The sequence below is a fragment of the Alligator mississippiensis genome, chromosome 1, assembly GCF_030867095.1.
Source record: "Alligator mississippiensis isolate rAllMis1 chromosome 1, rAllMis1, whole genome shotgun sequence".
NCBI lineage: Eukaryota > Metazoa > Chordata > Crocodylia > Alligatoridae > Alligator > Alligator mississippiensis.
This window is the reverse complement of record NC_081824.1, coordinates 427,546,578-427,574,229: the sequence shown is the minus strand read 5'-3', so window position 1 is coordinate 427,574,229 and position 27,652 is coordinate 427,546,578. Positions and strand designations below refer to the sequence as shown.

Below are 27,652 nucleotides of genomic sequence, written 5' to 3'. Positions count from 1 at the left end.
AACAAGTCCAAATGCTAAAGAAACTTTTATTTCATTTAACTCAATAGTGAAGTCTTGAGAGTACAATTTATTGTACCCTTAAACAATCATCTTTTTGTCAAAGGACACTGACATAAAAAGCTCATATTTGGGGGGAAAAGGAACATTATTGCTATTTTTGCAAATGTTTTATTGTTTGCTTTCATTAATAGAAATAGACTTAAACTACAAATTGTGGATACAAATCCTCTCTTGGTTCTGATCTGAAAAGTTGGTTTGACTCATTATAAAGAGAGAGGTTATTTGCATTCATGTATGTTCAGTGAAACAGCTCCTCTTTAAATACATGCCTTTTGCTTCCCTTTCAGTTAACAGCATGTGCTCATGTTGTAATAAAAGTGGAGCCTTTGCAGTCCTCATTTCTCATTAAGCTATGCAATAAAAGTATATCTTAGGTGTTTAGTAGGAAGGGAGGCAAATTCTACTCTTATTTCTACTGGAGAAAATTAGAAGTTAAGAGTTACCTTAAAATTTACCCCAACGTAAAGGGGAAAACACAAAGTTTGTAGAGGTTTGATAGATAAAATGAAATTGTCACAAAAGCATTTATAGGTAAATACATCACAGTACTTTATTAAATAATAGGTGTTTAAAAACTATTGAGCTTGTAAAAGGAACTTATGAGTAATAGAGGATGCATGTGTAATAAAAATACCCTATGGACTTCTTAGTGTAATGTTTCCTTTACAATAGGATTCAAGAGAAGACTAAGAATGAACCTGCTTGCAGTACTTTAAAGAAACATTTTTGTTTTGCAAGAGCTGCAGTTATGGAAGAGGTCATTAGCCCTTTAACATCAGCAAAGTTAACAGACTTACTACTCCCCTAAGGCTCATTCATCCTTGACACAAAATTAAGAGCTGCTTTCCAAAGCCAGCAAACTTTGCAGAGTGGTTTCCTGTATCATAACCTAGTGATCATTATATCATGACAAGTGTGAGGAAGAGCTGCTCTGAAGACTACCGGTACTGTCTGCAGACACAGTGTCACCACTAACTGATGCCAACATTGCAGGAGTGGGGCTGAGCTGACTTAGCCTCAGGGGACCCCTGCCCATCTAAATGAGGTGACAGGAAACCAGTCTAAAATGCAAGCAACATTTTTTTCTTTTATTCTAAATGATGTGCATGCTGGCATTCACACTTGGAGGAAACAGTCAAGCATTAATATCTCTTTCATAAGGTTTCTTGACTCTGAGTCCAGTTATTATATTGGAAGCAGCTCTTCCTCTGTATATCTGAATTACAGTTGCACAGTATGGCATTTAGACATAAAAAGTCATTTATGCCTACGTCTCAATTCTCATGCAGAATTCCCATTGACATCATTAGGGAGTTCCGCCACGGAGCGAGGGCAATATATGTCCCCGAGTGCTCCAAATGTCTTCCTGCTTTTGATTAAAAGGAATATGCATCATGCTTCCTAGTGCAGTTTTGTTTTCATAATTACTTTGGAGGCTTTTCCTGACTCTTTTTGATTTTATTCTCCTTCCTTCTTACTACTCATAAGGGGATACAGTCATTACTCCAGAACTAGGAGCTGGTGCTGGTTCTTTCTTGGCAAAGATAGGCCATAGCCATCACCTGCACAATTACATTCGTGACACAAAACTTTTCTGTTCCACACAATACTTTTTGTTCCCTTCTTTCTCCTCTTCCTCCACTGCTGACAGCTACCTATGGCTAGCAGTTACTGCTATGTTTCCCTTCTGATCGCTGGAGAAAAATAATTCCTTCCTGAGATGATGTAAATGCCAGTCTTCCTTAATCAGTTGGCTAGGACTAGGAGTGCAGCTAAAATTACCTGACTTCCTGCCACTGGTTTTCTGAGCCAACTCTACCTTTTGAGGTTGATTCACCATTCCAATGTTATGCTAGTGTAGTTTTATGTTACATATGCAGGGATCTTGGTTTTTTCTGATGAAAAAATCCCCAATTTTCATTTAAAAATAGTAAGCCCAGTCCACATTTTTCCATGATTAAAATGAAACACCACTTATATATAGATATATCTATATATAAGTGGTGTTTCATTTTAAATCACAGAAAATGTGGATTTGGGGTTACTTTTTTTTAACTGGAAAATGGAGATTTTTTTCATCAGAGAAAACCAGAATCTCTGGTTGTATGTAAAATCTGAGGAAACCAGCAGTGAATCAGGCCCTTAACAGAATATGGCAGGGTCTGTTTTTGACTTTGAACACGATATTTTATCTTTATAGAAGAAGATTTTCAGCTCTGCTGAAGACAGATATGCTAAGTTGCTTTGGTTTTAAACATTTAAATTCTGCAGTGAATTGATTGTATTTATTCTTTCCTGAACAACACTCTGCAACTAAAGAAAAAAATAAAACCTGAATATTTACATACGATAAAGGTTCTTACATTCTGAACACTGTATTTTAGAACAATAATTGTGTCTGCAGCCAGTTACCCTGTACTAGGTTTTAGCTATGTTACTCTCAATATTTTTCACTCACAATCAACATGAAACCACAAAAAATATTCAGTTTCACAAAACCCATGAAGGTCATTTCCTACATTGTCGGTGAACATATATAGCAACTATTTTATTCAGTTGGTTAGCAGCCACATTTAAATATGTAAAAAACTTAATTCAGGAAAATATCGTGTCTGATATCAGTAACTAGTCTGTGCTATTTATATATCTTGCACAAGCAATTTGATTATCTCTCACACATCTTCCCAAAAATGAGCAAGTAGCCTCATTTTTATACACAAATTCTTTAACTGCAAATCAGAACAAACAAATAAAAAATGTCAGGAGCGAAGTCCATGGATGAAAGACTCATTGAAGTCTATGGAAGTTTGGCCACTGACCAGTACGGTCAGGATATTTATTTTTATATTGGGCTCATCACCAAGGCAGCTCAGCCTCCACAGAAAAGGTTTTCCTATATTCAGGGCATTCGTCTTCTCCCATTTACAAGGACATTTAAATCGTGTTCTTAGAGATATGTAACTTGATTAAGGTAACTTGATTAAGGTAAGTGGACTAATTTCATATTTCTGTTATATAATGCAACCCCATTAATCCACTCTCACCTATACAATGGAGTCACTTGACTTTCTCTGGTACAACTAAAAGGTGAATCTGGTACAATAAAAGTGGACTGTGAACATCTATGGGCAGAATTTGGCCTTAAGTTGTTACACTAATTCTATCAAGAAAACTCCACAATCCTTGTCTCACTTCTTAGTCTATGAAGAAATGCTCTACCAGGGATAACAACTTCTAAACAATGAAGAATGAATGGTATTGATATGCAAATAAACAATCTCAAATTTGGGGCAAAAATAATTTTGACAAGCAAAAAAGTGGGCAGGGGGTGAATAAATATGCATAATGAAGATAGAAAATCCTGCTAGCAGAACTCTAGGACAGTTCCATTTTGATAAATAAATTTTCCAAGGGGATGATGGTATAGCATGCTAGACTACTCCTCCTTTAATTCTTAAGGGAAAACATTTTCACTCACGATAGTCAAGGCAACTAGTGACAGTTTGGATAGTTATTGCTAGAACAGTTTCAGGTAGCTTTAGGTACTCATTCTCACAAATGCCATCCCATAACTGATTTCTGGAATTTGCTATTTATTATTCTGAAGTGTTATTACTCTGCACATTATCATCATCAGCGTGGTGATGTATAGAGGCTGCAGTCAAAGATCAAGGCCCCGTTGTGTGAACCACTGTATAGACAATGATGAAAACACAGTCACTGATTTCAAAGACCTGGAAATCTAAATCCCTGATACTGCACATGCTTAACTGTACACGTGGTGGCAAATCTAGTGGAATTATTCACTATGAGAAATGTTAAGTACCTCCATCTGCAGAAATAGAAATTATATGTTATTTATTTCAGTATTTTCCCAAGGTCTCTGTTTTGTAGCAGGAACTTTTTTATGCATGAAAAATGTGTTCACCTACTGCATATAGCTATAGCCTGGTTTGGTTTCAGCTAGTTTTCATTTAATAACATCAGCATAATATGACTTAGTGGGATGATCTGCTAGCCAAAAATGCTGCTCCTATGATAACACTGTGCCAAATAGCAAAGACAGGTCATGACAGGGATAAGGAAGATAGAAAACCACCCAGACTGCGGATATTAGGACAGACTATTCCACTGCCAGGTTATTACTGAATTTAAAAAAAAACCCCAGTCAAATCTTTTGTTGACTTGCAGAGTATTTTTTTATTTTAAGCCAAACCTTCATCAGCTGAATTTTTCTGACATTGATGCTTCTGATCTTTAAAACCAGTTTTCAGGGAATTGTTTTTAGATCCTCTTCCTGTTCTGAGGCATAATATTATGTGTAGTTATGCAACTAAATCTATTCAAGTTAGAGCTTTAATTCATTTTAACTGCAAGGCCGGATGCAGAGAGCTGTCAACTGGAACTCCCAGTGATGTCAATGGGACTTCCACATCCCAAGGACCTGCACAGTCTACTTCAAGCAATTCAAAATGCACTCCCAGGCCGTGTCCAGATGAGCACGGCCGTGCGGCATGTGGCACAGCAGACACTTCTGCAGCACCACATTCCGCATGTTCCATTGTTCTCCACGCTGCAAGGGAGCAGTGCAGATATCCAGGGGTAAAAAAAAACCCGCTGAAATAAAGCAGAGTGGCACGTGCGGCAGCAGCATTTGCCACCCAAAGCCAGAGTCTGGCCAGCCAGAGCCATAGTTCACCGCTGGCCAGGCTCCATGCAGCAGAATCTACGTGGCTGCAGCCCCAGGAGGCACCCAGAACCCCACATAAGGTTGCTGGAGCCAGCCCAGTGTTGGCCCCAGCGTCCCTTATCCCAACCAGGGCAACTTGCCACATGCCAGAGCACACGTGGCACAGGCATTCCCTGGGGACAAGTAGCAGTAGCACAAGGTGTACAACTGCTAGTTGTCCCCAGGGAACCAAACATTCATGCACATCTGGATGCAGCCCCAAAGGACAAACATTTTGAAAGTTCAAAGGCTTGAATTTTTAAATGTTCATTGCTACTGAAAGCTTTGTTATTTTTTATTTTTCAGCTTGAGATATCCAGGCATCATAAACTAAGCAATCAAAATTGGCAGAATTTTTTGACATTGTAGGTGTTAAGGATCTTTTTAAGTTGTACTGTTCTAAAACCTTGGTTTAGCTGTTTCATCTTCAAGTTCTGAGACCCAGATTATTTTAAGTGGGATGCTTGCTGGGATGGCTAAGAAATATCTCATTTTCCAGGGAACAGTACCAAGAAGAGCAAAACATGTGCACATTGGGAATATTTGCAAAGAGTGAGAGTTGGGCATTGATAAAGAGCTGCACAGAATAATTCTCATTGCTGACCCAGCCCTCAAGGTTTAGCAGGTCCTCTCAAATAAATTATCACATTTATAAGAATGAAATAGCAGTTGCCAATGGTCAAACATTCAAACATTACCCTGTAGCTGCTGTAAAGAAGAAATGATCATCTGGCTGTGAAACTGGCTACATTTCCCCAAGTGAAATTGTATCCATTTGTAGAAGAAAACTCTCTATTTTGCCATAATCAAAACATGATCATGTTTTATTAACTGGTTAACTCTACATTCATCAGGGAAAATGACAACCTTTCAACTTGGATCAGCATTTGTTTGAATTCCTGGAAAAAGAGGTGAGGTTAAAGCACCAGAGTAACCTAGTTATTTGGTTTGAAAGAAAACAAATGAGCTGCACCACAGAGAAAGATCAACCTGGAGCAACAGGCAGAGCTTGTACCCAGGAAAAAGATACCTGCAAGCTACAGGCATGGGGAGAACCCTTCAAGGCAAAACCAACCAGGCAAAAGAGCTGCCTGGAATGCGGCTCATTTGACATGTTTTTTTACATGCTTCATCCCATTAGCATGATACCTTTACATGCAGAAAACCCCATATGCCTTATCCTGCAAGTAATACCAGTATCCCATTAAAGACTGTGTGGTCAGTTAAACCCTGTGGGTAAGATGGGGAAGCAGGGCAAAAATGAAAAGCTGGGCTTGGCCTTGTGATCAAATAAGTAAAAGCACTGCTGAGTTTCACATCTGTCACAACCCAAAGTTGTGATTTGTTGTTTGTGTGTGCTTCGGCAACGCTAAATTATGTTCCCGCTAAAATTACAGCTTCCTTGCACGGTGGAGTTCTCTGCTGCGGGAGAGAACTCCGGTGCAACGGGGAATTTCCTGCCAAATTTGCAGCTTCTTTGCATGGTGCATTTCTTTTGCATCTCAGAGATGCACGGTGTAAAGGAGTTCCCGCCATTTGTATGGGAGTTCGCGCCACATTATTGGCCAATTCTGAATAAAGGCACACGTGGCAGCTAGCTATTGGCTTGCTAGCCGTACAAAAGGCTTGGGTGGTTTCCACCCAAGTCGGAGAGAGAGGAAACCTGGAGAGAGAGAAAACTCGCCAGGAGGAGGAGGAGACTTCGCGCTGCGTGAAGATCTCTAAGCAATGTGGACCCTTACGGACCCAACGCGCCTCTCTTAAACAGGCAACAGAGGTCTAAATAGCCTTTGGCCTCTCCCCGTAGCCGAGCGCAATCCTAGACGTATTCCTATCCTATAAACCCAAGCCGGATCCTCGGAGCCTTAACGACTCTGTGGTAGAGGGAACCGAACCAAGCCCACAAAGCTTTAATAACTCCGGGGAAGATTAGTGCCGTACGAACCCACGGAGATTCAGCCACTCCGGAGGGAACTGAACCCACGGAGCCTTAACAACTCCGGGGGAACTGAATACACGGAGCCTCAACAACTCCAGGGAAAAGAGCTGACTTGTCGTAATCCTCCAACGGGGATTCAAGCGGAGCTGTGCCTGGAAAGCTGTCCAGCCTACACCACTACCATCTTTTGGTGTAAGTAAACAATCTTTTAATCAACCACTACGCGTCCGTAATCAATTCTAGCTTGCCGCGGTCTTCTCCGGCCCCGTGTGCCCGGGCTGCTGGCCACAGCCCGCGTGCGCAAAGACGGGCCCCGGCTCACCCCTGGTCGGCCCGCACAACATCCTGGAAAGGAACGTTTAAAATGTTCTTCCTTTTCCAAGGCTTGTGTTGTGTGAGTCTTAGTACCACATGACCCAGCATTGTAGTGAATTACAACTAAGTCCAAGGCTCTTAAGAGCATTCGTTCCCCATGTCTCAAGTCTCAATTCCTGGGTTGTCTGCACCCAGCATTAATATTCCACAGATTGTACACTAAACTCCCCAGTACAACACAGTAGTGACCTCTCCAGCTGAAAAAGAAGTGGATGTATTGACTGGCTTCGGAGAAAAACTTAATGAAGCTGCCTTTTCTAAAGGATGGGGACTGAAAGGGCTAAGTGTAAGGTATGCATATGGGATTTTCAGAGCCCCTACAAGAATTTTCATTACCTCACAGGAAAAAAGACTTGTATCTTCATTTATTTCTATATAATATTTTCTTAATGAGTTTGTTTCCTATCCAATTGATATTCAGTGGGTGCGTTACTGCGCATTAGTGTGTCATGGCAAAAACCATCCTAATGTGCTAATGCACAGTAGAATTAGTCTACTGAACATTAAGGGTCACAGAAAACCCATTCTCCTTTCCTACTATGCATATGGCAGCTACTGCACCTTTATCTAGTATCTCAGAGGTACTAAACTTAATGTGCAATAGCAAAGGCTCATTAATGAGCGTGTAGGCCCACCCTTGCTTCTAATCACAGAAGCATGTTTAAAGCAATAAGTGATAGCTTCCTGTACAAACAATATCAACTTTCCTGATTCAGATTCTATGTTTGTAAATAGCAATTATTTGTTCTCCTATATAGCACAATAAAACATGGGAAAGAGACACCTTAGTGATCCACATGCAGCTAATATGGGAAATTGACTGACACGATGTCCTGCCACAGGAAACGCTACAAAACATGTAGTGATCTTCATTTTAAAAAGCATTTGTTTCCCAAGCACACAGAAATTAGGTAACACGTTTTTTAAAAATGTAAAAAGCTACTTCATTGGAGGTTACTTATTTTTTCTAAATTGAGTTCAATTGATTTATAAATATATCAATAACTTTGTCTTGGTTTCCAAACACACTGAGTTAAGTTTAAGAGACTATAAGAGCATGCTTTCCCTTATATGTGATAATACCACAGATTATGAGTAGAAAGAGACGGCAATATATATTCCATTTAAAGTTTTCTTACTCAGCTTACTTGAATTCAGTACATTTTTCTCCCCAGTTCATAACAGTTTCAATTAATACATTCATTAGACATTGGACAAACAGTTATGCTTATTCCATAATCATTGGTCTGCCAAAATTATTCACCTTTATTTTTACAGACTTCACTTGCATATTGTTGATAAGAAACTGACATATCATAGGAAAGACATATTCTGAAATTATCAGATTTTGAAAACTGTGATGCCAGAACTATTACAGCATAAAATAGAATTACCCAATGAATGCCATTTTTGAGTTTCCTAAGAAAGTAAGGTCATGAGTAAAATTTTCACCTAAAACCCATTTTCAACATGACATAAGCCCCAAGAAGCCTAAATGTTATTGAAAGTCCATAGAAGTTAGGCTCCTGAGCCATTTAGGCACCTTTGAAAATTTTATTTGAGCTACTGAAGATTTTTTTTAACTGAAGAGACCCCTGTTTCTCTGACCTGCTGTTCCTGTTCAATAGAAAAATTGACTGGTCTCCAGTTTGTATTTTTCAGCAATAAAGAATATTGTCTCTCATACCCTTTCCTGCAGGAGGCATTAGAGACAGAGGAGAGTCATCTCCTACATGTCACCCTAGCACATGGGTTTTCTATGTAAGGTTAGTTTAGCCAATGGAGCAACCACCCTTGCTCTTCTTACATAGGTAAATGAAAGAGAAGCTTTGGATACATCTCTGTTAGATGGGAAGAGATATTCACATTTGATGCCAGAACAGAATGGGTTAATACTCCCATCCTACTATATTACAGATTTTGCTGGCCAGCAGTAAATATCAGTCAATAAAAGAGCAATCTTCTACTTTCCTTACTCTTACATAGATGTTTTCATAGCCTGAAGCCTGCTGAATTATGTTAATGAAAGTCACATAGGTAAATGGTTGGGGAAGGGGCAGAGCTGGCCTTAGGGAAAATGGCACCCTGGACAAACTTGTATTTTGGTGCTCCTCAACCCCCGCCCCCAAGTCAGCAGCACTGCTGCAGGTAGACTGGAACACATGTCATCCTGCCCCACATGTGCCAAGCCTGGCTCCTCCTGAGCAGCAGATGGAGGCAGGGTAGGGCGGGGGTATAGCAAGGGAGGAGCGAGTGGGGTGACTGCCCTGGGTGCCAAAGCGAAGGGCCACCAACAAGTACTGCCCAGCCAGGGCAGGACAGGGGACAGAGCTGCGAGTGGCTTGTTTGGAGGGGCATGAGGACGGGGGGAAGGTGTCTCCTGTTGCTGCGTGTACTCCCAAGCAAGTATGGGGGGAAATGTGCCCCCTGGATCTGTGCACAGGGCGAGGGCGGGCTGCCACTGTAGGATTTGCCACAAGCGCCAAACTTCCTTGTCATGGCACTGGGGCAGGGCACCGCTCCTCCTGCCTGGGACAAGTATCATTTGGGCTGGGACAGGGCAGGGAAGAGTGCTGCTGTGAGCGCAGGCTGCTCACATGTGTGTGTGTACATGTGAGTCTGTGTTTAGCACCCGCCCCCTCCACCCCCCAACCATGATGCCCTGGGAAGTCACCCACATTGTCCACCCCTAAGACTGGCTCTGGCAAGGAGAATATACCTTGCAGTGTCATTAGCTATAGTAAAAGCAGAACTGAGTGCCTCTTGAATGTAGCTTCTTGAACATTCCCAAACATCCCAAGTAAAGCAGGATATGGACCATAAGGGAGTCCAGATCTTGCTTTCTATAGAGGTAAGTAAGTAGTCCAAATGGTTCAATTTCTACACAACTTTAATCACATTCTTCATGTTGGAAAATCCAAACCAAGCTTGATTTAGTCTGACAGCTGCTGTATTAGGACAGGCAGGCACATCATTTGGAAAAGTTCCAATTGCGCATTCTCTCTTGCACAGGTTTTCAAAATCTATGAATTGGAGACCTTCCATTAATCTTGTCACTTTTGGCTGAAAACTCAAGACAAATTAACACTGCAAAATCTGCAGGGTTTATCATTGCTTTAATTTTATTTTTAGTGAATGTAATCATCCTGAAAGTTGTGTGAGGGCCAGCAAGCAATGCCTATTATTATAGCTCAACTGACCTACTTTCTTCATTTCCCACATAATGTGCAGTAGTTGGTCACTGAACACAAAAGTTCCTCCATACAGATTGATTTCCTTTTGATTTCACTGATTCTGGATTTTTTCCATGTTTGATATAAGAATTAACTTCAGACTATTGCATTTTTTAAATTGACAACAATTTGAATATTAATTTCCTACAGGATGAGAAGATTGCCCCTGGGAGCTGGAAAATGTATTTTTTTCATTTGCTACCAGGCAGCATTTGGTATCCTTCAGCTATCTGAAAGCCTGCCATATTTGATCTGAGTCTTGTGATATCCTAATCATTTCACATATATGTTTCAGATCCATTTTGTTAAGATAATCCACCTTAAAAAATTCTACTCACCCTAGGTGAGCTAAGTTTGGATTAGGCTTTTCTCCCCTTTCCTCTTGCAAATAAAATAGGAGCATTAGTTTTCTCAAATGATGGGCAAGTAGATTTTGAATATGAGTCCATACAATTTCCTAAATCTTATGAGGCTGAAAATGTCATTCACATATATCATTTATACATTGCATCCTAGTTGATGTGCACATGTGGCCTCTTAGGGTTGTGTTGTAATTAAAGCACCAAAGTATTTAAAAAAATTGGAATCTTACCGTTAATAAATATATAGACTGTAGGTTCTGTCTTCTTTTTTACAGCACTTGAGGATGGGTATTTGCAGCCATAGTATCCAGTGTCTTTTGCTTGAGTTCTGCTCAAGGTCAGACTACTACAGAACTGTTTCCCATTCCTTCCACAGGCATATTTAATTACTTTCAGCCTTTTGCTGTCTTTACTTAGTGTTTCAGGCAGGGACCATGAATGAACCATTTCCCCCCTGCAAACGCAGATAAGGAAGCAAAAACAATTATGTTGGGCTACAATGATAAAGCTCCAGTTCCCAAGCTTTCTTTTTCATTATAACAGGCTATTTCTGGGGTTCTCTTTTATCTTATTCTCCAAAAACAACAGAAACAACAAAGAACAACAGCAACAAAGAACTACTGAACAATTGCCATTGAAGTTAGCCCCCCACCTTTCCCCATCACACTGGTTTTTTTTCCAATTTTAGTTCCAAAAAAAGAAGTGTCAGGTGCATGAATACCCAGCCAAATTATGTGAAGCCAACTCAGCTGGTTACCTGCATGTGAGATTTAAAGTCTGGCCCGCTTGGATGACGTGCTGTGTGCCATTTATACTCAGTTCAGGAACTTTTAATTTTGACCCTGAAGTAGGTCCTAGAAAAACAATAAGAAAGTCATTAACAATGGCAAATCACCTTCCCGTATATAATCTGCTCAACCATTTGTTAGTGTTAGCATTGGACAGGTTTAGCACAACTTTCCCCTCCTCCTTCTCCTACTCCCTCCCAACCCCGCTCCAGCTCCTTCCTTTGGGCCAAATCCTGTAGTCTTTACTTACAGCCTTACAACCTCTCCTATGAGAATAGTTTGTGAAGGCGGGAAAAGGAAAGGAAATCTCTGCAATGTTCCACCCTCGGAGTCTGTTCCAGAATGGTTCCTTTCTAGGAGAGGGCGGAAACATATTTTTCCCCCCATGGAAAAGGCCCTAGGCCATGTGGCTTGGTAGTAAGCTAGTGCTGTGATTACGTATCTCCAATGGAATGGCACTAACAGGGTTCCCTCAGCCATCCACTGTCCCAAGGAACTTCAGCTGTCTTCTCTCTCTGGAGCTTCCTGAGGAATAGTAGGACACCAGTGCGAGCTGCTGCCCATTCCTCCAGTGGAGTCCAGGGAAAGAAAAGGAAAACAATGCCCTCCCATCTAGAAGCCCCACTTCACAACAAGACCTATGACCTCCGTGAAAGGTTATCATGTCTTCAGTCACAAATAAATCTCATTCACATAAACCTGAAAAAAGCAAAGGGAGCCTTGGAAGGCCTTAGCATCACAGTCTACTATCCCACACATTAAAACTGCCATAAGAGACCACTTTGTCCCTGCCCAAAATTCTTGTGAAACAAAATACTTTCAACACATTGATCCCATTGCCTACACACTGACTGCAAAGCATTCCAGACAAGCAAAAGGCTACTAGCTTAGGTCAAAACCTGGACAGTACCAAAAGTCTTGAATCAAAGCCATAAAGATCTTGTATCAAAATAAAAAGAACAACCCAAAGGCAGCTGAATATGAAGAGGAAGAGAAAGTATTTATTAAACAATATATGAAAGAAACAATATTAAAAACACAACTGTCTTGTGTACTATGTAATGAAGTAGGGTGGAGTGAGGTTTTAATCCATCCATTTTACTTAATCCTGGGGCTCCTATAACTACTGTATCCACACAGATTTAAGCACCAAATAGAGTATAGATCCATTTCCATGATGGACTTGCAGGCCCAATCCTATTTCACCTAAAGGCATCCAGCTGCTACTTACACTTCCAAATGTAGCCTTCTGGAGGGGCTGGACATGTTCAAATCAGCAGGTCTAGATGCTCTCCACCCCAGGGTGTTGAGGAAATTGGCAGGGGTTATTGCGGGGCCACTGGCACGGCTTTACGAGCACTCGTGGTGCTCTGGCCAGGTGCCAGATGATTGGAAGAAAGCCAACATGGTCCCCATCTTCAAAAAAGGGAAGAGGGAGGACCCGGGCAACTATAGGCCCATTAGTCTTACTTCAATCCTGGGGAAACTCTTAAAGAAGATCATCAAGGAGCACATCTGTGATGGGCCAGCAGCAGGGATGACGCTCAAGAGCAACCAGCATGATTTCATTAGGTGCAGGTCCTGTCAGACCAGCCTGATTCCCTTCTACGATCAGGTCACAAAAGCAATGGACGCAGGTGTCGCGGTGGATGTAGTCTTTCTGGACTTCAGGAAGGCCTTTGTCACTGTCTCCCATCCCATTCTCATCAAAAAACTAGGTGACTGTAGCATTGATGCCTTCACAGTCAGATGGATTGCAAATTGGCTGAAAGGTCGTACTCAGAGGGTGGTGGTGAGCGGGTCTCTTTCGACCTGGAGGGAAGTGGGCAGTGGAGTCCCCCAGGGCTCGGTCCTTGGGCCCACACTGTTCAATTTCTTTTTAGTGACTTGGACAACAGGGTAAAAAGCAGCCTGTTTAAATTTGCTGATGATACCAAGATTTGGAGTGACGTGAGCATGCTAGTAGGGAAGGACAGATTACAGCAGGACCTGGACAGGTTACAGGGGTGGGCTAATGAAAATAGGATGGGTTTCGATACTGACACGTGCAGGGTGCTGCACTTGGGCAGTAGAAACCAGCAGCACACTTATAAGATGGGAAACTCCCATCTCGAGAGCACAGTGGCAGAAAGAGATCTTGGAGTCTTTATTGACTCCAAGACGAACATGGGCCGACAATGCGAGGTCACGGTCAGTAGGGCTAACCGTACCTTGTTGTGAATCCACAGATGCATCTCAAGCAGGGCCAAGGAGGTTATCCTCCCCCTCTATGTGGCACTGGTCAGGCCGGAGTCAGCTGAAGTACTGTGTTCAGTTCTGGGCGCCGCACTTCAGGAGGGATGTGGACAGCATTGAGAGGGTTCAGTGGAGGGCCACTCGCATGATCTGGGGACAGCAGGGCAGACCCCACGAGGAAAGGCTACAGGACCTTAACCTTTTCAGCCTTCACAAGAGAAGGCTGAGGGGGGACCTGGTGGCCATCTATAAATTCACCAGGGGGGACCAGCAGGGTTTGGGAGAGACCCCTAGCGCCCCCCAGGGTAACAAAGAATAACGGCCACAAATTGTTAGTAAGTAGGTTTAGACTAGACATCCGAAGGCACTACTTCACAGTTAGGGTGGCTAGGATCTGGAACCAACTTCCAAGGGAAGTGGTGATGGCTCCTACCCTGGGGGTCTTTAAGAGGAGGCTCGATGTCTACCTGGCTGGGGTCATTCGAGCCCGGTTTTCTCTCCTGCCCAGGGCAGGGGGTCGGACTTGATGATCCACAAGGTCCCTTCTGACCCTACTTCTATGAATCTATGAATCTATAAGAGGCATTTTTTGCTATAATGTGGCTTTTTCATTGTATTTCCATCTGTCCAGCTAGACTTGTCTTCTAAGCATGCTCACAAAAGTTCCTCTATGGCTCTGGAGTGCTGCACAGGCATGTAACTTGCATGCATGTTCCTCAAAGGTCATTCACAGAAAAACCACGATTAGTGACCTTGATGTCAGAGGAGAAAGGAGCTCTTATTTTTTTAGGCCAGTGTTTAGGGTACTTGCACAGAAGGTGGGAGAATCTAGTTTCTATGCCGTCCTCAGTCAGAGGGAGTTTGAATCTACATCTTCCACTTCTCAAAGTGTCCTAAATCACCAGACTATGTCTAGATAGGTCTGAAATTCCTCTCCAGATCTCCTTTAAAAGCTGTCCCACTGTGATCATGGGGATACATTGTCCCAGAGGAAGGCAGATGACTTGGTAGATGGCATATATAGCTGTAAGGTAGCTGTGACCTGAGCCACTGAGAGTTTCAGCAATTAAGACAGAGTATTTTAACTGGCAGTGGAAATGACCTGGAAGCCAGCTGAAAACACCAAGTGCAGGTATGAGAAGTTCTGAGCAGCTTTTCCTGATAAAGTTCTAATCAACCACAGTAACCTTTCAGTACGTATCACGTGACCTAGCCCAGTGCACAAAATTAGAGTGAAGTAAAATAAATCACAATATTTGGTTGATTATCAGTATGCAGAGCAATTCAGTGGCAGTATTTTTATAAATACACATTTAAATATCTGTACAAGAGCTCTGCAATTTGTTTGTTGAACAACAGTGAAATAAAAATGTGGCCATTACCTTCTCATGAGAAACCTTACTTTTATTTTTGCCCCTTTTGCTCTGGAAAAAAATAGTTTGCTTGAAGACTGTAATTTTAATTAAACAGTTTTGACAAATCAAAGCAAAGCAACAGTCTACTAACAGGATGATTGTTAGCTTGTTTTTTTCTCCCTGCCCATGGGCAAAATGAGTATAAAAATAAATTTTTGACCATGATAACATTGGTATGTGTGAAATGTTAAACACCTCAGATGGAAATATGTGATAGCTCCTTTTGGAAAACAGAAAACCTATTATTTACAAAAGTCCTAACAAGACTTATATACCAAAGATTTGACTCAATTTGTGTTTGATCTCCTATTCTAAATACTAATTACTGTGCTGGAGTCAGCAATCCCTTCCCCGGTTGCTTAATCCAAGACAGAGACCCTTTAGTGGGCACTAGGGCAACACAAGGGAGTGATTAGTCATTTTGAGAGCTAGACAGCCAAAGAGAACTCCAGCAGCCTCAAAATAGAATGTCCTTCATATTCAGAGGCAACTGGTAGGTGGGCACAGGGCGGGGGGCATATGCCCCCCCGATGGGGCCAGTGCCCCCCAACAGCCAACATTGATGTTGTTGGTAGGGCTGGTGCCCCCCTTGACAGGGTTGCCACCATTAGTGGCTTCTGCAGATGCGCCCCAGATTCAGGAGGCACCAATCACTCATGTTCATATTCATAACAACTGAATCCATTGCAAGGTACACTGCAACTTCTAAAATATTTGCGAAAAAGGTGGCTTGATCTGCCTTAGCTCATTTTAAAATGAGTGCATAGTACTTTCCAATTTGTGTTTGGTTTTTTTTTTTCCTTAAAAGTCCGGCCAAAAGCAATTCTCTATTTCCCCTTTATACAGTGCAGGTAACATAGGTGGATTAATGCATGGGCCCATGGGACCCAGGTGCCCCTGCCAATTAGGGGCCTCCTGGGGGCCTGGGTTTCCTTGGGAAACAGAGGGTTTCCCCTTGCAGGCAGGCAGCACTCTAGGGCTCCTGTTTGGGGCTGTCAGGCAGTGGTGATGCATAGGGGGTGCACCCTCTGAGGACGCTGGTGCCCCCCCTGACAGCCATGCTTGCTGCTTAGGCAATGGGCAGGGGGGGCAGGTGGGAATACTGTTGTCCCCCCGTAAGTGCTGGCTGATTGCTGCACTCGCTGGAGCCGCTTTCAGGAGTGGCTGCAGCCACTTCTGGGAGCAGCTGCAGCCATCAGCTGGCACTTGCTCCTAGAAGCAGCTGCAGCCACTCTTGGAAGTGGCTGCAGCGATTGACTGCTGCGGGATCGCCCAGGGAACCCCCCCGGTCCACAGGATCACCCACTTGGAACTCCCCCTGGACCGCAGGATCACCTGCAGGGGATGTCCCCCAGTCAGCGGGATCACCTGTGGCCCCCCCCCTTTGGTCGGCAGGACTGGTCACAGCAGGGGCACATGCCCACCTAAGGCAGCACCAGTCACCCATTCTGCCAGGAGTGAGATGCAGGGGGCACCATGTGCATGTGCGCAGCCACACGCCAGGAGTACAGCTAGGTAGCATGGAGAGCAGCCCCCTGAAGGTAATTCTATAATGGGGAAGGGGCATGGAGGAAGAAAGAGGTTTGGAAGGACAGGGGCTTGGAGGCCCCTATGGTGAGGGAGGGAGTGGGGCAGGGGCTGGGGGCACTGCCCAGTCAGGGTGATGAATGGGAGCCAGGGCCAGGTTGGGAAGCAGGACAGAGCCAGAGGCAGCTTGTCCAGGGGGTACAGGGGGGTGGGAAGGGGGCAGCTCCCCACCACTATGCGAATCCCCCAGGGGAGGCATGAGGGGGGCATGTGCCCCCCCCCAGATTTGGGTGTGGGGCTAATGTGGGCTGCCTGCTGCTGGCTCTCTGCTCTTCTGCCTTTCCCTCGGGAGCCCTGTGCCTGCCATGCACCCCCTGCCCACCCAGCAGCAGTGGGGGTGGTGAGTTGTGCCCTCTGCTGCTGGGCAGGCAGGGGGCACGCAGCTGTCAAGGGGCCTCCAAGACAAAGACAGCAGAGCAGAGAGCCCCAAGCCCACAGCCTGCATATGCCTTTCCCCCGCTCGGCTCTGCTCTGCTTTGGTCATTGCACAGGGGAAGCGGGGCAGGAAGCAGGGAGGAGAGGCAGGCATGTGTCACCCCACCCCCAGCCCAGCTGGGTCCACCCAGTCTCCCCTGCAGGACATGGAGGCCTGCCTTGCCCTTAGCAGTGGCAGCACCAGGAAAGGAAGGTGCTCCTCCCCTTGCTGGAGTCCATACATTCCTGTTTATAATGGGGTGTAGGGGCCTCAAAATTTGTTTGCCCAGGGCCCCAATAAATCTTAATCCAACACTGGCAGGTAAGCATTGTGCTGACATTCTTTTTTTCATGGTATCTATGGAGCCATGACTTAAAAAGCACAAGTCTACTCTTTAACCATGTATGTTTTCTGAAAGATTAGAAAATTGCAGTTAGTCCTTTCAGTTTGCTCTTCCAATGAACTATTTATGCAGTTCATAAACACACCACACCGTTAACTAGGGTCTGGTAATCTTTTTAGGCTGTGGGACTAGAACAGCCCAGCTTCAGTCTGGTGCAAGCTGGATGGCATTGGCTTTGGCAACACAGCAGCAAGGAAGTGAGGGGAGGAAGAAGTAGTGAACCATGAACATGGTCAGAGGCAAAGCCTTCGGGCTATATTGACCAGGTCCAGTGCCTCCTTGGGCCACATCCAGCCCACAGGCCAAATGTTCCCAATCTCCGCTGTTAACTATAAATAATATTAAATCAGTTTCTAAATGATGTGTTCAAAGAAGGAAGGTCCGCAAGCCTTTACAGAATGGATTTATCATTTTGTGCCTCTGATGAAATATTTACATTTTTTGATCATTTTCAAAAAATCCAAATGCCAGTGTCTTGGCTTTGCTAACAAATGCACTAGCAGCAAAAAGATGGTTGGACAAGAGGGGCATGAGCCCCAGGTGATGCCTAATCAGGGAGAGGAATGTCTTACCCGCTCACCCTACACCAGGGGTGGGCAAAATGCGGCCTGGGGGCTGGATGCGGCCTGCCATGCCATTCTATCCAGCCCACGGGGCCCCTAAAAAGTTTAGAAAATTAATATTAATCTGCCCTGGGCTGTCTGTCATGTGGCCCTCGATGGCTTGCCAAAACTCAGTAAGCAGCCCTCTGCTCAAAATAATTGCCCACCCCTGCCCTACACACTGCACCTTCCTGCATCAGCACAGCTCTGCTCTGGCTCCAGCAACAGGGACAGCAGAGGTGGTTCACTGCTCCTGAGGAAGGTGTCATTTCCTTTTTTTGCCTCTGGAAACTGGTGTTGAATTGGCCAAGTGATGCATGTTGGCTGCAAAAAAGGAGGTAACATCCATCCTACATCCACTGCTCCTGCCCAGTGCTGGGTATTGTCCAGTTACACCTCTGAAGTTCCTTTCCTTTTTCATATCCTTGTGACAAGGTATTTAGCAGAATTTGCAGAATTTGTTGGAGTCTAACAGGTTGCTGCATGAGAATTTTTGCTATGGCTTATGTGCATTATAATGACAACTTTATTAACTGGATAATTTCTTGTACTGAAAATCTGAGATCAAACGTACTTGATCACTATAACATTTCAAGCAAGGCTACAGTTAATCTGAAGCATTTAGGCAGCTGTTAAGAAATTAAATTCAGGCATTTTAGCTTATACCTTTTGTCTATGTTCTCCAGTGAAAGGATTTGAATATTCCAATAAACTACCCAGCAGATGTATTTGATTTACATTTAGCTCAATATATGAGTAATGATGGTTCTAATATTCTTGCAACAAAAAGAAAAAAAAGTTTATTGTTTCCTTTTGAAACTGGTTTCTTAGAAATCCCAAAGATTTCAAATACTGAAAAATCTGGTTGCACATGATACTGCACAAAATTAAATAGAGACAGCCTGTGCCCCAAAGGGTGTAGTCTAAGGATGTGGAACCACATCAAGATTACCATGGAATAAAATGATCTTACTCCATAGTAAAAGTGGAACAGGTATCAGATGCACAGCCTCTACAGAATAAGTCTCCTTTGGGTCAAGGTATTGAGGAAAAGGCTATAACAATATTACCCTGGGCTAATTTATGACAGAATAAATGTCACATGTCCATTCCCCCCGGGTTTTATCCCAGGGTAGCCCTTTGCTCAATGATAGGCTATTAACAGTTCCCCTGCCACCTTGTGGCAAGGTGCCATAATAGCATTTGGTACAGATAACTCCAGAGTGTAGGTTGTGTATTATTTTATGAGTGACAGAGTAAAATTCAGGGAAAATTTCTCCATTCTGGACATGTTATGTGTCCACATGCTAACAAGAGGTTTTCTTTGGATTCTGCTTCATAGAGTTAGCATAGACTAATGCTGCTCCTACACTCAGGATCCCTCTGCTATATTTCAGAATACTGATCACAGAGTCAATCAGATAAGTTTTCCTTGGAATGTGATAAAATATGTTACAAATTTTGCACTTTTCCTGAGTTCATCCGTGGTATCATAAGCAAAAATGTCCACCTACAGAATCTCAAGCCTCACCTTTCATTATACTTAAAATACAAAACCTTGGAAGCTTGCACTCCACAATGCTATAGAACATTTGCCACAAAGCTATTAAACTCAAATCAGAAAATTCTCGCTGCACCCCCAGCCAGGGGTCAGAAAAGAATCCCTGTGAGGAGTATGATATGAATCCAGGGTTTTGTTCTGTTACCTATTTAAAAAAAACCAGGTACAGATTTCTTTTAGGTGGACTATAAAGAAGTACTCAGAGGGCACAACTACACAAGATGTTCACTGAGGAGCTGCCTAGTTAGCTCTGCAGTAAAGTCCCAACATCTCCACATGTGGGCCTCAGGAAACTAAAGAGTAATAACTTCCTTTACATTCCCTCTATGCACGGGTGACTAACTTGCCTACATTTTTTAATAATATAGAACTGCTCCAAAGAATAAATGTAATAGGGTTTGACATGCTCAGCAGAAAAGAAAAAGAAAAGGAGAATAGCATAAAAATTCCTAATGTCAATATTTACAAGGGGACCACGCATTCTGTGTACCTTCTTCAGGCATTTTACTTGACACTGGCTTTTTTGGAGGGTTGTGGCTTAACAAGACATGTTCATTTATCACTGTGTTGTCACTAAGCGACCATCAACAACCTACCCTTGCACTGACCTGCATTGGGGTCCAACTTCTTTTCATGTGACAACAGAATAAATTAAAATCTGAAAAGTGGAGAATCTTCTCCCGAAGTACATAGTAGCATTTTTCCCATATTGTATTTTGAAAAAGTTTATTGGACAAATTAAAAATCAGCCAAAAGACTATTTAACCAATGTCTAAATTTTAATTTAGATCACAAAAAAGTTATCCAAACTAAGGACAGGTTCAAAGAATGATTTAACTAGGCACAAGTCACAGCCTGTAGTATTTAATGTCATAAGTAGTGCTTTTAGTTTATTATGCATAGGAGCTAAAGAATAAAAGTGATTGAAATGTGGTCTATCTTTTGGTGAGACTATAATGTTCTTTTCACATGCAGAAACAGAAACTTGCAATCGATGCTGCACATCCAACTGATGAAATTTATGCATAGGCTTAGGCAGACTTATTTCAATTTAATGTACATCAGACACAAAATAAACATGTCTATGTAAATTTGATGACGACTATGCATGTGATTTACAAAACACGCACACGTTTCCTAGTTTTACAAACCTATGAGTAACTATCAATATATGGTTAAACCCTGTCGCAGATAAAGTTAACAGCAAATCTTCTACTGACTTGGGAACAGGACTCACCCAAACTGTCTACAATCCTTCTGTACTCAAGTTTGGGACCATATTCTAGACAAACAGTTTTTGTGATTTGCTATCCAGCATCTACTTTCCATAAAAAGTTACACTTTAAAAATCTGTAACACACTATTGTTTAAAAGAAAGAAAGAAAGAATAATTACAGTATAGCTCTGCACATTAAAAAAAAAAAATCAGATCAGGAATATTTTTACAAGCTGCTCCAAAACCAACACCATGTGTCTTTTTAAAATGTAGTGTTTCTTTTACTTTCACAAGTTAGTACTGCCATCCCTCAACTACACTCACTAGGCTAATTATATTGGCTAATTATATATATCAACATTATATAATACACATATACACACACAATGAATAAGCTAATGAGAATGATAAGTTTATCTTTGCAGCTGTAATGTATACAAAGCCTCTGACCTTCTGAGTTTAAAATGTCATCAGTGTACAATAAAGTTATCCATCATAGACTAATTTGTTTACTGATTGCTAGATTTGTATGCATTTTAAAGCTCATTAAACTAGTTTTACCCTTTATGCTTTCTATTGTCAAATATAATTTCCTCCCAGATTGAACAGATTGATATTCAACCACTAGACATAAAATGTATTCTATATAGCACAATTCTGCATTGGTAAGAAAATGGATATGATTTCTGAACAGGTTTGTCACCTCTCTAATTTCTTCTTAGCCTAAATAATTTCTAGATCATTCATTTACATTGTGGCTTGGATTGTATAAGCCTTACTCATGCTCATGAGAACTTCCACATCTGAGTCATCCCATTTGAGTGGACTGGGAATGCCCACATGTGCGCTTACTACAGTAATCAGCGATTACAGAATCTAGACAAGACTGGAAAAAAAATGGAACCAGTCAGCTAGTGACATTTAGTGGGTCACCACTAAAAACAGCTTTGTTGCATTTAAGTATACCACATGGCACATTATGTGACCAACCACTGAACAATGTATTTTTATTCTGTTTTTTTAAAGACAATGTTGCTGCTATTTGGCTTTTTTATTATAGAATTCCTATTGGCATACTATAGAACATAAGAAGTGCATCTACATGTTCATTATTGCACTGTAATTACGCTAGTTTAGTACCTGTAATGACAGGTACTAAAATAATGTGCTGTAATCAGCACTACTGTGCATTAGCACAGATGAATGCTTTTTAGGGACGTTAATACTCATTAGACAATCTACTGCGCGTTATCGAATTAGCATGAGTTTTGCCCGCCACAGTAATGTGAAGTAGAATTAGTCTTCTGCACATTAAGCATCTCGTGTTGATATGCCTACTGAGTCGGAGTCAGACCAATGGTCCATCTAGCCCAGTAGCCTATCTCTGACAGTGTCATGGGTGGACCAAATATATCTAGAGTGACATATCCCCTATTCAATACCCTCCCTGGCATCCATTAGTATTGGTTGAAAGATGCCAGAAGAAATATCGTCAATCATTCTGTTCAATAGCCATTTATAGTTCCATCAGCCATGAATTTATCTAGTGTCCTTTGGCAGGGAAGGTTCTTTGAGTAGATGTGATATCTTTTACTAGACCAAATGAGCAGTTGGAAAAATGTTCTTAGCAAGCTTTTGGGCACAATCACCCTTCTTCAGGCATAGGGAGTCTCTGTTTTTCTGAGACTCCAAGGATTATCTAATAAAAAATATCGCATCTACTCAAAGAACCTTGCCTGCCTGTGTCCTTAAACCAACACAGCTACAACCAAAAACCCAGCAACTCTAGTGTCCTTTTGAACCTGGCTATGCTATCTGCCTCTACCACCTCCTATGACAATTAATTCCACAAGTTAACTATGCATTGCATTAAAAAGTACTTTTTCTTGTTAGTTTTAAACCTGTCTCCAACTAATTTCAATGGGTGGTGCCCCCTAGTTCTTTGGGACTGATTAACAGCTCCCTGTTCACTTGGTTCACACCCTTCCTGATTTTATAGACCTGTCATAACCCCACTAGCCTTCTCCTTTTGAAACTTAAGAGTCTTAGCCTTTTTAGTCTCTCCTGGTATGACAACAGCTCCATGCCTGTGATCATTTTGGTTTCCCTTCTTTGTACGTTTTCTAATTCTACTACATACTTTTTGAGATCTGGAGACCAGAACTGCACATAGTATTCAAGATATGGGTGCACCATGGATATGTATAATGGCATGATGGCATTCTTCATTTTGTTCTCAATTCCCTTTTTAATCATGCCCAAAATTTTATTGGCTTTTTTTGGTCACTGCTGTACATTGACCTGATGTTCTAGAGAACTACCTACAACAGGGGAAGGTAATTATTTTGGGCGGAGGGCCACTTACTGAGTTTTGGCAAGCCATCGAGGGCCACATGACAGGCAGTCAGGGGCAGATAAATATAATTTTCTAAATTTTTTAGGGGCCCCGCAGGCCAGGTAGAAGGGCCTGGTGGGCTGCATCTGGCCTGTGGGCCACATTTTGCCTGCCCTTGAGCTACAAAAACTCTAAAGTCATTCCTGAGTCATAACAGCTATTTCAGAACCCAGCATTCTGTATATAGAGTTGAGGTTATTTTCTTCTATGTGCATTACCTTGCACTTGTCAATATTGAAGTTCATCTGCCACTTTTTTGCCCACTTACTTAGATTGGTAAGATCTTTCTGCATCTCTTCTCCATCAACTTGGGACTTAACTATCTGGAATACTATGATATTACAATTTCTTCTAAAGAAATTCTATACTGCTCAGTGCACAAATTCATAGTTTCATAGTCTGTAGGGTCAGAAGGAGCCTGAGCAGATCATCTAGTCCAATGCTCTGCCATGGGCAGAAAAAAGTACTGGGGTCAAATGACCCTGGCTAGGTGTTCATCCAGCCTCCTTTTAAAGACCCTAAGGGTAGAAGCCAGCACAACTTCTCCTGGAAGTTGGTTCCAGCACCTTGCACTTGTCAGTGTTGAAACACATCTTGTTCTCATCCACCCACCCCTGTAACCTGTCCAGGTACAATTGTAGCCTATTCCTCCCTTCTAACGTCCATTTATTTTTCATCAGAGCATTTATGTCTGTCCATGCTTTCAGTTCCATTACTGTGGCAAATTACACCTTTACCTAAAGTACAAAGCAAGGGACACTTGGACGAGTCATGTAAAACTCTGACTTACGTCAAGTTACAAAGACAGCTATTAACCTAGTCAGTTTGACTCTCAGTGGGGGTGTCTACACATTCATTAATGTGCTGTAGTTATTTCACATTCAATTTGGTACTTGTATAATAAACTACTAAATTAATGTGCAGTAACCAGCATTACTGCACAGTAGCACTGGCACACACCTTTTTAGCGATGCTAGTGTGCGGTAGCCTAATAATATTGCACAGTAGCATATTATTAGCATATTATTGTTTGTGCTATGATGCGCTACTGTGCAGTATTATTAGGCTACTGTGCAGTTAGCGTCTCATGTAGACTCATCCAGTATGTTTTCACAGTTACTTACAATACTTGCACTTAGCAGAGTAGATGCCCTTTACAGAAAACTTAGAGAGGAAAAACACAAGCTATTTTGAATTTATAAGATGCCCATGACATTACCTCTATTTGTACACATCTTAGGTAGCTGTATGGCCTCCATACTTTATAATAAAGAACAGCTCACAATCCTTAATGCATCTTCCCTTACACCACTGGGAGGTAACAGTGTAATTGGCCTAATGTCATAGATGTAAAATTGAGACACAAGCCATGAAGTCTGTAGCAGAGCTGGGACTTGAACCCACATTTCTGTCCACAGAGAATGCCCTAACTACTAGACTGTCCTCCCACTTAAACAAACAGAAGAACAACATTAATATAATGTAAAAATGCTTATACTATTAGGCACTTGGACTGTAAGTCACTAGGCCCATACCTCTTATTTGCTCTGTACAGAGATGCGCTAATCCTGATTTGAGGCCTGCAAATCAGTATCTCGCTGCCTGTGTGAGGTCTTCACAGTCTGAAGAAAATGCACGTACCTTCTCAAGAAGGATCTTTCCACCAACCATCACCACCCCACAAACCTCCTTTCTGGATGTGAACTACCAGTTCTAGGTCTGTTATTTAATATTTTTACTTTGTTGTTTAATATTTTGTCTTTTGCATTTTTTAGATTATAAATTACTGTAGGGTTACCATATTTACATTTTCAAAAAAGAAGACACCTGTCCCCGCCGGGGGGGGGGGGGGGGTAAAATCCCCTTGCCCTGCTCCTGCCCCTCACTGCCAAGCCACAGCCCTCCCCTCCCCTCCCCTCCCCTCCCCCAGCCCTGCCAGGACCCCTCCCTTCTGACCCACAGCCCCCTAGACACTCCCAGCCCTGCTGGCTCCCCTCACTCCTGACCCAGAACCCCCTGCTCTCCCCAGCCCTGCAGCATCTCCCAGCTGCCCTGCCTCTGTGAGCACAGGCACAAGCCCTGTTGCCACTAGCCCAGCCATGCAGCTCTCTGCTGCCCCCAAAAAGCCCCCCTGCCCCTTCCCCCACTGGGGGGCCTTACTGCAGATCCAGAGCCTGGACAGCTTCCCTCAGTGCCAGCAGCAATCCGCCTCACACCCACCCTCTCCACACACACACACACACACACACACACATACACAGAGCCCCCAGACAGTTCCCAAACCGTAGCCCTCCAACCTCTCTACCCCATAGCCTTACTTGCATCCAGCTACTGGAGCTGCTCCCACCACCCTGCCTGGCTGTATGCCGGCCACATGTGTGTGCACGCAAAGACACACGTTATGCCCCCTGCCTCCAATCACCCTCCCCCACACTTCCCCCAGCCCAAAGAAACTCCTTGCTAGGGCAAGCCCAAAAGTGCTGGGAAAACTTCAATGCTGAACAGAACAAAATCCTGGACATCTGTTGATATTTTTAAAAACCACCCAGATGGAGATAGGAGGACCCAGGAGAGGAGTCCAGGAGAGTTGGCTGTACTTTAAAGAAACCTTACGGAGAGTGCAGGAAGAAACCATCCGGATGCACAGGAAGACTAGCAAGTATGGCAGAAGACCAGCTTGGCTTAGCGGGGAACTCTGCAGTAAACTAAATCACAAAAAGGAAGCTTATAAGAAGTGGAAACTTGAACAAATAACTAGGGAGGAGTAATAAGAGCATTGCTCGGGCATGCAGGGATGTAGTCATGATGGCCAATGCGCAATTGGAATTGCAGCTAGCGAGGGATGTGAAGGGTAACAAGAAAGATTTCTACAAGTATGTTGGTAGCAAGAGGAGAATCAGGGAACGTGTGGATCCCTGACTGAATGGAAGAGGCAACCTAGTGACAGAGGATCATGGGTGTCTGGTGCCTCTTGAGTCAGCGACCAGGCAGGGTCCCCTGGCAGCCAATCCCATTGGCAGGGGCAGGAACTGTTCCCCAGGGGCCAATCCTGTGGGCCGGGGGGTGGGGATCCCTCGCAGCCTATCTTACTGACAGTAAAAGTGGCTGCGCCAATTCCAGAATTCCAGCAGCCACTTCTGGAAGTGGCATGGCCACTTTTGCTGGTGGCCCCACTCCCTGGCCAGCACTTGCAGGGGGGGGCACTGGTGCTCCCACCTGCCTCCCTGCCTGCCAGCTAAACAGGGACCACGGCCGAACAAGGGGTGCACCGGCGCTCTCAGGGGGTGCATATGTACCCCCTACATGTCGCCCCTCCAGAGGCTGAAGTGCTCAAGATCTTTGTTGCCTCAGTCTTCACAGGCAAGGTCAGCTCCCAGACTACTGCACTGGGCAGCACAGTTTGGCGAGGAGGCGAGCAGCCAACTGTGGTGAAAGAACAGGTTAGGGACTATTTAGAAAAGCTGGATGTGTACAAATCCATGAGGCTGGATGGGATGCAACTGAGAGTGCTGAGGGAGTTGGCTAATGAGATTGCAGAGCCATTGGCTATCACCTTTGAAAACTCATAATGATCAGGAAAGGTCCCGGATGATTGGAAAAGGGCAAACATAGTGCCCATATTCAAGGGGAAAAGGAGGTTCCAGGGAACTACAGACCAGTCAGCCTCACCTCAGTCCCTGGAAAAATCATGGAGCAGATCCTCAAGGAATACATTTCTAAGCACTTGGAGGAGAAGAAGGTGATTAGGAACAGTCAGCATGGATTCATCAAGGCCAAGTCATGCCCGAGCAACCTGATTGCCTTTGATGAGGTGACTGGTTCTGTGGATGCAGGATGACCGGTGGATGTGGTGTACCCTGATTTTAGCAAGGCTTTTGATACAGTCTCCCACAACATTCTCTCAGTCAAGCTAAGGAAGTATGAGCTGGATGAATGGACTATAAGGTGGATAGAAAACTGGCTGGAGTATCGGGCTCAGAGGGTAGTAATCAATGGTTCAATGTGTAGCTGGCATCTGATATCAAGTAGAGAGCCCCGGGGGTTGGTCATGGGGCCGGTTTTGTTCAATATCTTCATCAATGGCCTGGAAGATGGCATACAGTGCACTCTCAGCAAGTTTTCAGGGGAGAGTAGTAGATACACTGAAGGGCAGGGCTAGGATTCAGAGTCACCAAGACAAATTGGAGGATTGGGCAAAAAGAAATCTCATGAGGTTCAACAAGGACAAGTCCAAAGTTCTGCACTTAGGACGGAATAATCCCATGCATCAGTACAGGTTGGGGGTTGACTGGCACAGCAGCAGGACTGCAGAAAAGGACCTGGAAGTTATAGTGGAC

At 43.3% G+C, this 27,652-nt stretch overlaps 1 protein-coding gene across 1 annotated transcript in view; it reads right to left on the bottom strand.

Moving 5' to 3' along the window:
- FLT1 (fms related receptor tyrosine kinase 1) overlaps positions 1-27,652 on the bottom strand; it is a 146,149-nt gene that overhangs the window by 105,340 nt on the left and 13,157 nt on the right. Inside the window, exons 2-3 of the mRNA XM_006270482.3 lie at positions 11,456-11,552; positions 10,929-11,152 (exon numbers count right to left, since the gene is read on the bottom strand). Coding sequence (XP_006270544.1) covers positions 10,929-11,152; positions 11,456-11,552 — 321 coding nt within the window. The remainder of the gene's footprint in view (positions 1-10,928; positions 11,153-11,455; positions 11,553-27,652) is intronic.